The sequence below is a fragment of the Mandrillus leucophaeus genome, unplaced genomic scaffold, assembly GCF_000951045.1.
Source record: "Mandrillus leucophaeus isolate KB7577 unplaced genomic scaffold, Mleu.le_1.0 Scaffold920, whole genome shotgun sequence".
NCBI classification, from domain to species: Eukaryota; Metazoa; Chordata; class Mammalia; order Primates; family Cercopithecidae; genus Mandrillus; species Mandrillus leucophaeus.
In genome coordinates this window covers 939461-952704 of record NW_012110031.1, presented here as the reverse complement: position 1 = coordinate 952704, position 13244 = coordinate 939461, and the positions used below count along the sequence as shown (strand labels likewise).

The window sequence follows — 13244 nt, the reverse complement described above, 5'->3', positions numbered from 1 at the left end:
AAACTCCTTAAAATTCCTCTAAAAAAACACAAAAGAAAACTTACTAAAAAAAAAAAAAAAAAAAAAAAAAAGACTGAAAATATATTAAAATACAGACCCCAAAAAGAGATAAAGCCAATTAAGGGCTATTATCTATAATATATCAAGTTTACATATATTACCAACAAAAAACAAACAAATCAATGAAAAACCCCAGACCCAAATGGATACACGGGCAAAGAAGTGAGAAGTTAATTCACCCAAAAAGAAAATAAAATGACTATTTTAACATTTTAAGTTTGAGCTTCCTAGCAAATTAATTGAAATAATAATGAAACTTCACACTAATAATAATAAAGTTATAACAATGATAATTACTGATTATTCTTAATATATTCTGAATAACAAGGAGCAGAAGCAAACACCAGTGTGGGTAACGCGTAAGAGAAAGATGTCCATTCAGTCTTTGTCAGTAGCATTATTCATGGCAAGTAATTTGGGAAATGCAAATGTTTCTACTCTTTAACTTTGTGATTCTCAAGTCTGAACATTTATCTCAAGGGAATAATTTAAAGGAAGAAAGAAAAACAGCTAACAGTCCATAATTGTTTATACTAGTGTTGTTAATCCTAGTTCAAAGAACAACAGATATGTTAATACAAAAGGAATTATGCACCCATTAAATCATAACTGAGGAGAAGTTACTGAGTATAAAATAATAAGAAAAAGAAGCCGTATCTATTCATCGAATCAACTGAAAACATTATAAATACAGGCAAATATTGCAAAGGAAAAAAATTGTTTTTCAGAATTTATGGGGTTGTGGGTGAAATTTTAAAGTTAAGGGTTTTTTTCCAGTGTTTTAAATATGCTTTAGTAAATTTAAAATTATAAGTAGAGAAGTATACACTGCATTTTCAAAAGATCCCTCTAAAGATGGTTAATTTATTTAAAACATTTAGCCCTCGAGGAAAAATACCGTCTGAAATTTTACTTCTGGGGACCTTCTTACTAAAGCTGAATAAATAGGTAGGTGTAAGTTACTATTGTTCAGACTAGGGGCTTCCACCATTGTTAGTGACATCCTGGACACATTCACACAAGCATCCATAAACAGAGGGCTCTTATGCTGAGACTGGCTCCCAGCAGCTTGAAGCGGGGCAAGGAATTTCAAATGGTGCTCTGTGAAGCCTGGGTCCCTGGAGGTACCTTGGGCCCACAGTCTCAGAAGATGCAGGATCCAAGCCCTTCTATCCCCTTCAACTAGAGCAGCCCCACTTGGGTCTCCCCAACACACTGGTCTCCTACAAATCAGCTTGTCTGAAATGTTATACAGCTAAAAAAAAGTTGTAAAACTGTTCATGAGATGGCCAAACCATGAGATTTGGAGTCAGGAGATCCTTGGGCCTCAGTTTCCTCAACTATAAGAGCAAGAATCCCTACTCCTCTTAGCTAACTGGGAAGATTACATAAAATCAGAGGTGAAAATGGTTTATACTGTGGAAAATGCCATGGGAAATTTATTAATTAAGATTGAATTTAAAGGAGTAAGTGACATGGATGAAACTTGAAGGTGTTTTACTAAGTGAAATGAGCTCGACACAAAAGGACAGATACTGTATGATTCCATTTCTAGGAGGGATCTAGAACAGTCAAATACATAGAGACAGAAAGTAGAAGGTGATCACCAGCGGCTGGGGAGGGAGGGAATAAGGAGTTATTGCTTTAATGAGTATGGTGCTTCAGTTTGCGATGATGAAAAAGTTCTAGAAATGGATAGTGGTGATGGTTGCATAATATGAATGTACTTACTGCCACTGAACTGTATACTTAAAAATGGCTAAAATGGCAAGTTGAAAGTTATATATATTTACAATAAAAAATAGTCCCCCACCCCCTCTGAAAAAGGGAATAGTATATAGAGTAAAATACAAAAGAAAGTCAAGAAAGGAGGAAGATTGCAGAGCTGGTGGGACTAACCCACTGCTTTAAGGAATAGGTATCATAGATTCAGAGAGGAAGGCAACAGCCCAGCAGGAGGGAGATGCCGCGGGGACAGAGGCACAGAGGCAAGAGGGTGAGTGGCCACAGAGAAGAGGCCCTGGGAAGAGGGAAGAGCCAGGAGTCTCGCCTGTTGGAAACACTCATTCCTCTCCACTTACCCATGCCTCTTTGTCCACCTCACGGCACTATGGTTACAATTACAGATTATTTTCACATACCTATCTCAACGCTGCTGTCACATCTTTTTAAAAATTTTTATTTTGAGACAGGGTCTCACTCTGTACACCAGAGTGAAATCCTGGAGTACAGTGGCACAATCACAGTTCACTGCAGCCTTGACCTCCCAGGCTCAAGCAATCCTCCCACCTCAGCCTCCCGGGCAGCTGGGACTACAGGTGTGCATCACCATGCCTGGGCAATTTTTGTATTTTTTGTAGAGATGGGGCTTCATCATTGCTGCCCAGGTTGGTCTCAAAGTCCTCAGCTCAAGCAAGCCACCTGCCTCCCAAAGTGCTGGGATTACAGGCTCACCTAGCCCCCTGCCACATCTCATACAATTTCATTAGTTCATTCAACAAATACCTATGCAGGCCCTAGTAGTGCCAGGGATTGTTGTAAGCAGTGGACACACACACACTCCTGCCCTTGGGGACTTCTTCTCTAGGGATGATAATAGCTGACGCCTAGATAACACCTGTCATATACCAGGTACTGTTTTAGGTACTTTGCAGATATTAGCTGCTTTAATCTCCATAATCACCTAAGAAGGCAAGTACTGTTCTTAGCCTGGTTTTACATGCAGCGGGGATCAGGCCCAGGGAGGCTGAATAGCTTGCCCGAGTCACGTGGCTGAGTGATAGCGGGGCTTACAGTTCCAACTCGCAGTGGGGCTCGACATACTCATGCTGGAGAACGGGGCCGAGGAAGGGTGCTGGGGGCACTGGGAACAGGGCTGGACCTGCCCAGCCAGATCTAAAGGGATCAGAACCCTACTGAGAACATCGGCAAGGTGAGTGCAGACAGGGAGGCAGGGTAGGGACTGAAGCCTCATTTTCAGAAGATGGTTCTGGCAGGAGGTGGGCGAGGAACCGGAGGCTCGGAGGAAGGCGCCTGCAGCTACCCAGCAGGGCAGGGCTGGGATATGGACTTTGTGGTGACAGCAGATTAGAAAGCAAGAGATGGTCGTGATGCCTCGAAAAGAGGAACTCTTCAATTTGGGCAGCTTCTTGGGTGTACGAGGAACAGAAAGTGTCAAAAGTTCAGGCCTGAGGCACCCTTCCAGGCCCACTAGATGCCAGCAGGGCTCAGGGATGGCTGGCAGCAAGGCCTGGGGGCTGGCTGGAAGGAGGCAGGTTTGGAGGTGCTGAGGGGGCAGAAGACACAATTGGATTCATTCATTCACCTGTAAATGTTTCCTGAGGAAGACACAGGAAGTCTTGTGTTTACACATTCACCTTCCTTGATCTGGCACAGATAAATCAGCACTCGCTGAGACAGTATCTGCCCCAATCCCACCTACCTTTTTCCTGCTCAGTCGCTTCACTAAGGTCCGGAAGCTTGAGCCCCACTAAGTTCTGATTTCTCATCAGGATGTGCTCCTTTGTGGTAAAAGAAAGAGACAACATTTCAGACGATGACACTGGGCTGGGTTGTTCTCTTGGCTCTGTCTATGGTTCTGTAACCACTATCTGAGGTGGGAAAGCGGGGCAGCCTGAGAGGTGGGTGGGCAGGTATGGCCATGGTGAGGCCTGAGAAGCACCAGGAAACAGTTCCTCTCCCAGTCCGTGAAGGTGCCTGAAACACTACTGTCGGCACCGCATTGCACAGGTGAGGGACTACCCTTGGCATGGTCTTTTTAAACAAGTCTGTGGGCTTCAGGGTAAATGAACTGCTTGGCCTCACTGTGGTTGAGGTTTGTAAAGGACATGCAGGGGCAGAACTAAGGGCTCTGGGACAGGAGGGTCCCCTGGGTGTGTATGGCGCTGCTCCTGGAAACAGCTTTGGTGCTCTCATGGCTGGCTGGATCTTCCTGACTGCTCACTTCCAGGAGTGGGCAATTAGCCCACACACTCGGGTCCTAAATGGCCTTTTATGGAACCTCTTGAGTTTTTAAACTCTCCAGAAAAGTGAGGCCTGAGAATTGCTGGCTTGGGGCCTCAGCTGGCAGAGCCCAGGGAGAGATGGGATGCTGACCACAGGTATGCGGCCCAAGTGGGCTCACACCTGCTCTAAGCCAATTAGCACCAGACCAAGGCCCTGAGTGAAGGCACCTGGCAGAGCTCCTTGCCCCTGTGACTTATGGATCTTCAGTCTGCTGTGTGGCAGAGGGCACTTGGGAATGGTTTGTGCCCCGAGAAAGGAGGAAAGGAAGGGGCCAGCAGAGGGTGCTCGTGATCCAAGTGGAAGTCATGGTCAAAGACCCTTTACCCATTTGCTTAGCAAGTCAGAGGCCCACAGCCCATCAGCTTCAGCACTCTGGAGTCGGGTAGGGGCTGGGCGCTCAGGTGCCAGGGTAGTGGTTAGTGACATGGGGCCTCCAGGTTCCCTGTAACTTCGCTGGGTGAGCAAAACCTACAAGAGTGTAGGGAGTGAGGAGGCTCTGATGACCAGAGGCCCATGAAGGCAAATCCCTGGCTGTCGGCCCCTTGGCTCCAACTTCCGCTAGAGATCTGGGACCTTGGCAACCCCTCTGGGCCCTGTGCTGTTTGATCCACTAGTTAGTTGGGTCTTTCTGACTAGGTAGAGTTTTGTGTGTAAAATGTTAACATCAGCAGCCACGCCCCAGCTCCCCTGAGCCTCCAGTTCAGAGTATCATGAAGGTTTCTGAATAGGATAGTGGCCAGCATTGGAATGTGTCTGTGCCAGCACAGAAATCCCCTCACTTGTGCTTGAGTGTTATCGGGCACATTCTTTTCTTCCTTGCCCTACATTCCCCTCTGTAGAGGAGCCAGGAGGAACCTCCCGCTCTGGGGGTGCTGGGCCCCACTCTGTGGAATCCAGGTGCCTTGGTTTGTATTCCAAGTGGGCCTTCTGGAGGAGACAGGACTGGTCAGGATTGCTTTGTCCTGTTATCTGGTCTCTATCTCTGGATGCCCCGCCATACCCTGCATAGGGCGGCAGCCCCGTGCGAGACCGCTGTGCCTGGTTTGATGGCCAACAGAAGCTGGGGGGGACACCATGGGCACTGGAAGAAACTCACCATGGGCGGAGCAGCCGTCACACTTGCAGATGGACTTAAAGCCTTTGTTAACAGGCATCAGGAAGGAAGGCTTGGGGCCATCGCAAAGGAAATCACTATTTCACCCTTGCTAGCTAATCCTAGGCATGACTGGGCACTCCATCAGGGGATTCCTGTTTATGAGCCACTGCACTCCAGTTGGAGGAGGAAAGCAGCCCAGGACTGAGGGGCCCACATGTCCCTCCACACGTCTGCCTTCCCCTAGATTCTAGACTGAGCTCTGCCTGGTAACTGACATAAAAAGCACCTAAAACGGGTGTTTAGGAAAGAGATGCCACATAAATAGGCCTGACTTCTCAGAGTGGCGAAATTTACGCCTCCACAAGGCCCAAGTCCAGGCCAGAGCTGCCCTGGCCAGGGGCCCTAAGTTTACTTTGTTCAGCCCTAAGGTCTTCAGCCCAGGGGGTACCTGGAGTACACATTCTGCCCAACTCGCCCCCAGGAACCCACCTCTCGGAGCTTGGTCAGTTTCTGCATCCGCACGGGCTGCACTTGTATCTGAAAGTCTTTGAGTCCAGGGGCCTTGGCCAGCTTGCCACCGGCTTTGCCTGCAAAACGTTTTTCTTCCTCTGCCAGTGGCAGCTTGGCAAGCACTTTCTGCAGCCGGGGGCCAGGTTCTTCAGGTCCACTGTCCCAGGAGAGCCCTCGCAGCAGCGGGGGGCGGGACACAGTGGGTGGAAGCTCAGCTTTGGAGCCAGCCTTGGGCCCCATCGGCTCTCCAGCTGGGCTTCTCCCCTGGGGGGCTGGGGGAGCCACTCCTCCCGCATCTTGGGTTGGACTTCTCGGCAGAGGGCTGCCCTCCCAGGCCGTTTTCAAGAGCTGCTTCCCCAGCTCGCTCTCCACGGGGCCAGACTGAGGGCTGTTCAGGGCCATTTTCCCACTGCTGTTTGTGACAGGAGCTAGGCCTTTGGGTGTGGTCTCCCGGTACTGGAGGGGATCAAAGTTTTCCTTTTGTTCTATTGCAATCTCTTTGGACTTCTCAACTGGAGGAGGACGAGGAGCCAGCCTGCCCTGAGACACTTTCCTCTGGTCATTCTGCTTCCTGTCAGCTAGCCCTTTGGGGACATTCTGAAAAAGACAAGGTAGAGCTGGAACCCTGGGGGCAGGTTGAGGGGAAACAGGTGGGGCCACTTCTGCTGTGGAGTCTCTGCCCCCACACACCTTGCCAAGGGGCCCATTTGTATAAGTGTGTATGGGGTATGAGTGGATGATGTGGAAGGAGAGGGCTTCTGCCTGAGGTTTGTAAAACAGGAAAATGGAACCCGCAATTCAAAACCAGCCAAGAATTTCCCAAGGGATAGGAGCTGAGGAAACTTGAATAGAAAGCAGCTTTGGCCCTAACTCAGTTGCCCCAGATCTAGCCTTGGTGCTGCTTAGCAAGGCCCTTAACTCTTAGGGACCCAGGTTGGTGAACCCTCTGAAATGACGTATGTGTATGTCTGTGTGTGGAGGGGCGTTTTTCCAGGAAGAGCATCCACAGCTTTCAACAATTTCTCAGAGTTCCATGATCCAAAGAGGTTAAGGATCATTGGATGGGGCGATTCTTGCAAAGGTGATGTCTTCCCGCTCAGAAGCTCTAAGATTCTGCAGTGTTAGTTTACTTTGTTCATTCCGCAAGGGAAACTTGGGCTGTGAGCAGCATGTGGGTCTGGGGGTCTGTGTGGCTGCCTCAAGTGTGCTGAGACTCTTCCAGAGGACTGTATCCCCGACCCAGTTCCAGGTGACACTAAATTCTACTGCCGCGCTTGAAACACTGAGCATGTGGGCCTCTCGTTGTGAGCAGGGTGGGGTGCTTCTGTTGCTCATCAACAAAGATGAGGTTTTCCCGGCTTCCTCAGACAGAATCCCAGGCAGGGGCTGGCGCTTTCCTGCCCTTTCCACTGGAGCTGACAGGAGCCAGTCTCACCTGGCCTGGAGGTCCCCCTTGTCTCCAACCAGCACCCTGACTAGGGGTCAGCGCTGTGAGTATTGCCTCCACGGAGTTCATCCCCCTGAATCCTGCCTCCCCACCCCTCCACCTTAGACTTCTAGTCACTATAGGGCAGGGGAATCTGCTGTTTTCCTGGCCCTGACCCTCCACTCACACGTGTGCATGCACACACACTTGAAGGCTGCCCAGGGGCCAGCCTAGGCTTCTAGGAGACTGTGCCTCCCACACTCAAATCATCCAAAGGGAGAAAAGCTCAAACTCACAGGCTCGCCAGGGTGAGGTGAAGAGATGTCGGCCTCATCCCCCTTCTGCTGGAGAAGGTGAACACGAGTCAGTCAGGAATGGGAAGAGACCATGTTTCCTCTTGAAATATCCCCAAGGGGGCCCCCTAGCATGCCCTCCACCCAGCACCCTCATCTCCAGTGGGTCACGAAGGGCCTCCTGGTATTCGGAGTAAGGGGAGAGACCCATTGGCATAGAAACAGCCCAGCAGTGGGGAGGGGTGGGTCCTGTCACCTGTGGTGGCGCTCCAGGCAGAGGGGATGGCGGACCACTGCACACATCCAAACCTGGAAGGGTCCAGACACTAGTGAGTGAGGCCCAGCAGCCCAGGCCCTCAGCCGTGCTTTCAGCCACATCTCCCTCCCCAGACTATCCTCCCTTCACAATCTCAGGCCTGGAAGATTTGCTGACTACTTCCCATGTGCCAGGTTCTCAGGTGGGGCCTCACTGAGTGTTCACAGAGACCACAGGAGGAAACTGAGGCACAGAGAAATCAAAGTCTCATGGCCAGGAAATGTCAGCACTGAGATTTGGGCCCAGCCTGCCTGGCCCCAACCTGAGCGTGCCCCGCTGTACTGATGAGGGCCCGCTGCCCTTCCTGGCACCCTCCCTCTTTCCTTGTTGGCTGGAGGGTGTAGTTCTGGGCACAGCCTAATGAAAGGGAAGAAGTCAGACCCCAAAGAGGCCTTTCCGTATAAGCTCTTGGGGGCTTCTCTGAGCCTCCCTGAGCAAGAGAGGCTGTCCTAGTCCCCTTTCCCACCCAGCCTTCCTGACCCTGGGGTACATCTGCCTCCCAGCACAAGGCCAAGACACTAACAGAAAGTCTATCTGCCTCCTCTGGGTGGCCCAGCAAATGGCCCCTGGAGAGGGGTCTTGCTGTGGGTGTGAAGGGGCCAAACAGAGTTCTTGAAGGGGGAGCCTGCAGGCTGGCAGGCATGCTGATCAGTCCAGGCTGAGTTGCCACCCAGAGCAAGAGGCAGGGCGGGAAGTCCCCGGGCAGCTGGGCCTCACCTGGCGGGGTGGGGACTGTAAGCGAGTTGCTTCGAGAGGATGTAGGAGAAGCGCTGGGGCTGAGGTTTGGGGAAACAGCTGTGAAGACAGACACAAATTGGCTGGCATTCGTAAAGGTTTAGGACTTCAACCTGGCAAAGACATCCTTTTAGGTATTCCCAGGCCCTGGGAACTGGGTCTGCCTTGCTGGGCTCAGGGGCTGATGCTGGACTGCCATATGATGCTCCTGTTATAGCCCAACCCCTCCCTGCTGCTGCCCAAGAGAGGGGTGTCCTCAGGCCATTTGGGGGTTCGAGGATAGAGTCACACTCCTCAGCCTGTCTGGCCTGACCTCAAGGCACTGTCCAGAAACTGAGGCCTGGCGTTGGTTGTCAGGTACAGCTCCAGGGGCTGCTCCTTCTAGACTTCCCAGGGTAGCCCTGACTTCAAAAGCTCCCCTTGTCCTCCTAAGTACACTTACACACTTGCCCAACTTTTTGCTCAGGAAGAAAAGTGAGTCTAGCATAGAGGAAGCAGGAGGATTTCTGGGCCCAGGAAAACATTCCCTCCAACCCGGAAATTCCCCGTAGACCATCTCCCCTTCCCCAGAGGGCCTAGGATCCTTCCCAGCACCCACAGTTAGAGATCAGGGGAAGGGAGTCCAGGACAGAATCCCTACCTCTGCTGAGACGAGCAGGCGAGTCCAAGGCAACCTCCTCAGAGGTGAGGTGCCCCCTGCAGCCGGTGCCAGGCCCTTCTCTCCCCACCCTAGAGGGGCTCAGGGTAGCCACCTGTACATCCCGGCCCACCCTACCTGATGGGGAGTCTCCGGGGCTGCTCCTGGACTTCCTCCCACGGCGGGTCAGGAATCGCTCACTCACTAACTTGGCTTCTTCCAGTAGCGCCAGGTTTTTCTTCTTGTCCTCCTCTGAGATGCTGATATCTGGCAGCTGGTCGTTCACCAGGTCAATGATGTGCCCCGTGGGATCTGCAGAAGGAGGGTGAGCTGGGGTGAGAGCCGCTGCATCCATGGCCCCAGGCTGAGGCCATGCCACACCATGCCTCATCCCAGGGACTCTGCCCACAGCTGACCAGACAGCCAAACCTCAGCCCAGTGCCATCAAGAGAGTCACATAGGGACAGACACTGGCTTCCTCTCTAGGCCTGGCGCCTCTGGCTTATGGCCTGTGGTCCTCCATCACAAATGGTCCTGGAGCCATCTCAGGTTCACAGAATTTTCCTAAACTCTGTTGGGAAGGGAAGGTCACCCAGGAGCCCTACCTCTGGTGCCATCTGCACCCCCAGTGCATTCCTGTTTCCGGTCTGTTTCTTTCACAAGCTAATGCGCTTAAGGTTTGTGAATAAAAGAGGGAGACCAAAGATCATCGGCCACGGCCACAACCCCGTGACCACCTTCCCTCCACTCACATTGTTCACGCCCGTTTTTCTCCAAAACTGCCCCTCTGGATGAGGTGGGTGAATGGCACCACCTCTCACTTGGCTGCTCAGGATCACAGGAGTCATTCCCCACTTCTCCCTCCCCCAACATCCAATCAGTTGATCAAGTCCTCCCTGCATTTACCTATAAACATCTCTGGAGCCTGTTCCTTATCTCCATGCTTGCTCATTAGCTTTTTTTTTTTTTTTTTTTTTTTTTTTTTTGAGACAGAGTCTCACTCTGCGGCCCAGGCTGGAGTGCAGTGGCACAATCTCGGCTCACTGCAACCTCCACCTCCTGGGTTCAAGTGATTCTCCTGCCTCAGCCTCGCTAGCACTCATTAGCTCTTACCTGGACAACTATGTCTGCCACCTAAGAGGTCCCTGCCCTCAGGCAAGCCCCTCCATCCTATCCCCCACTGCCTATCAGAGTGGTTATCAGAGCCACATCTGGCCAAGCCATTCTCTACCTCATCTCATGGGGATTTCTCATGCTCCTCAGTGTGGCATCCAAACCCCAAACTGGTCTCAGCCAGTCTTGCTGGCCCCACATACTCCCGAGTCCCTCCACTTCAGCCCTGCTGGAGTGAACAGCTCCCATTTCGCCTCCATCAGGTTCTATTCTTCTTTGGGCAGCAGCTCCTTGGTTTTCACTTGGTAAAAACCCCTCTGATTCCCCATTAGCTAACCCCCCTCCCCTGTGCCAAGAGTGGGAATGTGGACCAGTCTTGGCCAATCAATGAACCCAATCCCCTTGGCCACAGAGATTGGCTCAGGGACGGCCATGTGAAGCCATTGAGAGGCAATCCTGGTGTGGAGTATATGGGGAAGAGGAACTCTCCACTGATGGGGCGTAAGCTTGGAGTTGCTGGTAGCTGCTGGCTACCATGTGTTGAAGAGTCTGCCAAGAAGAAAGCTAACACACAAGAAAAAAGGTTCAAGAGATGGAATGGGACAATTGCTAATAATCCACTTTGAGCACCTGGATCTAGCACTACCTGAAATCACAAGCGCTGGCTTTTGTAAATTTTTTTTGGTGTGAGGTAGTTTGAGTTGGGTTTCTATCATTTGAAAAAGTCCCAATTGGTACACATGGCAGAGTTTCAGTTGCCAGCAACATGCTCCATGGAGGTTCCTGCTCTTTCAGTGTGTTTCATATTCCCCCTGGCATGCCCTTCCTCCCTCGCCTATCTGTCCAGCTCTCTAAGGCACAACTCAAGGTATTCCTCCTCTGGAATACCTTCCTAAAACTTCCTCTCCCCAGAGAGACTTGCTCGGTCCCCTTCTTGCCTTGGCTGGCCTAGCTCTTCTGTGCAGTCCCTTATCATACAGGGTCCCAATTATCTGCTCATTTCTCAGTCTCTTCGTAGTCTATGAGCAGCATTAAGGCAGTGACCAACTCTGTATGATATCTATGTTCCAACAGCCCAGGGCAGATCGTGAGCCACCATCTGGGGATGAGTAGATGACCAGGGTAGCCGGCCTTACACTCAGGCACCCACTCCAACCTGGATGTGGGCCTCTCTAGCAGAGGCTGGAGGACTCTGCCCCCTAAACCTCAGAAACAAGCTTCACTCAGCTGTTCTTTCTTTCTTTCTTTGACTTCTGCATCTTCCTCTTCCTGCCCTGGTCTTGTCTTTTGAGCAACGAAAACTGAATTAAATATGTTTCTCCTAGACCCAGATGGGCTGATCTACCCTGTCTTGTTGGGCATATAGGGAGGGACCACCTTGAAGAGAAGGAGAGAGTAAGGGGTCAAGCCCAGCCATGCTGCCAGACCTCAGTCTTTCTACTCAAACATGACTTAGATTGCCCTGGTCCTTACCCACAGATGTCAGGGAGGCAGTGGACACCTTCAAGTGTCTGTGAGAAGGCCTCTTGTGGGGACTGTGAACTCTGAAAGACAGAACAGTCATCTTGTTCAGAAAATCAATCCACGACTTGAAAATAGGTGAAAAGATGCCTGTATATTATTTATTTCTTTCTTTTTTCTTTTTTCTTTTTTTTTTTTGAGACTAAATTTTACTCTGTCGCCCAGGCTGGAGTGCAGTGGTGCGATCTCGGCTCACTGCAGCCTCTGCCTTCCAGGTTCAAGTGAATCTCCTGTCTCAGCCTCCTGAGTATCTGAGACTACAGGCATGCACCACCACACCCAGCTAATTTTTGTATTTTTAGTAGAGATGGGGTTTCACCATGTCAGCCAGGTTGGTCTCGAACTCCTGACCTTGAACTCCCCTGCGGTGATTTATGCTTTTCTTAAAGACTAGCCCTTTCCATGGGAGGCCAAGAAATGGAAAAATTCCAATTTCTCTCTCGTATTTTGAAAAACTGCTTGATTATAGTTTAGTCAATAAAATGATACAAGAAAAAAGAAAAGATTTATTTAAAAATATAGCTGTCAGATCCTCATGTTCTAGGACATATTGTTCGTCACAATGCAAGGATCAGGCACCTGTACCTGTTGGCCAGGTTTTTGTCAGTTTCTCCTTCTGGTGAAGTGGCATCCCCAGTCAGGACAATCGTGGGGGGTGGACTGTAAGATATCCCTGTGGTAGGAGGACCCTGCTGGTTTAGAACAAAAACACAGAGTTAGGCTTGGGCTGGTGGGAGCTTCCAGGGGCAGGAGCTGGAGCATTTATTCTCACATCATGATGATCAGAGCCATCTTGATTAGGGGACAAATGCAGTTTACTCTTTATTCCCCCAGCCTTATTGAGGTATAGTTGACAAATAAAAATTGTATATATTCAAGGCATACGATGTGATGTTTTCATTACCTCGATACAATGTTTTTATACAATGTCATATATTCCAGGCATACAGTGTGATGTTTTGATGTGAAATGATTACCACGGTCAGGCTAACTAATATGTCCATCAACTCACATAGTTACCTTTTTGTATGGTGGACAATACTTAGCAAATTCCAAGTACACAATACATTATGCTGTACATTAGATCCCCAGAACATATTCATCTCATAACTGAAATATTAAGTGGAATCCTTTGACCAACATCTCCCCATTTCTCCCACCCCCAGTCACTGGCAACCACCATTCTACTCTCTGTTTCTGCAAGTTTGACCTTTTTAGATTCTACATATAAGTGAGATCATGCAATATTGTCTTGCTGTGCCTGGCTTATTTCACTTAGCATAATGTCCTGCAGGTTCACCCACATGGTTGCAAATGGTGGGATTTCCTTCTTTTTTAAAAGCTGAATAATATCCTTGTGTGTGTGTATGTGTGTGTATACAGATACAATATTCTATTGTGTATATATTTTTCACATTTTTTAATTCATCCATTGGCAGACATTTAGATTGTTTCCATACCTTGTCTATTGTGAATAGTGCACACATACAGGTTATTTGGTTTACTCAGAA

General features: G+C 49.8%; 1 protein-coding gene across 5 annotated transcripts in view; it reads right to left on the bottom strand.

Moving 5' to 3' along the window:
• MRVI1 (murine retrovirus integration site 1 homolog) overlaps positions 1-13244 on the bottom strand; it is a 116277-nt gene that overhangs the window by 44496 nt on the left and 58537 nt on the right. The window contains exons 3-10 of one of the 5 annotated variants that reach the window (XM_011969915.1): positions 12319-12422; positions 11686-11756; positions 9238-9411; positions 8445-8522; positions 7668-7720; positions 7415-7459; positions 5672-6289; positions 3503-3581 (exon numbers count right to left, since the gene is read on the bottom strand). In XM_011969915.1, the coding sequence (XP_011825305.1) occupies positions 3503-3581; positions 5672-6289; positions 7415-7459; positions 7668-7720; positions 8445-8522; positions 9238-9411; positions 11686-11756; positions 12319-12422 (1222 nt within the window). Of the gene's footprint in view, positions 1-3502; positions 3582-5671; positions 6290-7414; positions 7463-7667; positions 7721-8217; positions 8220-8439; positions 8523-9237; positions 9412-11685; positions 11757-12318; positions 12426-13244 lie in introns of all 5 variants that reach the window. The other 4 variants (XM_011969916.1, XM_011969918.1, XM_011969920.1 and 1 more) reach the window with 4 other exon arrangements.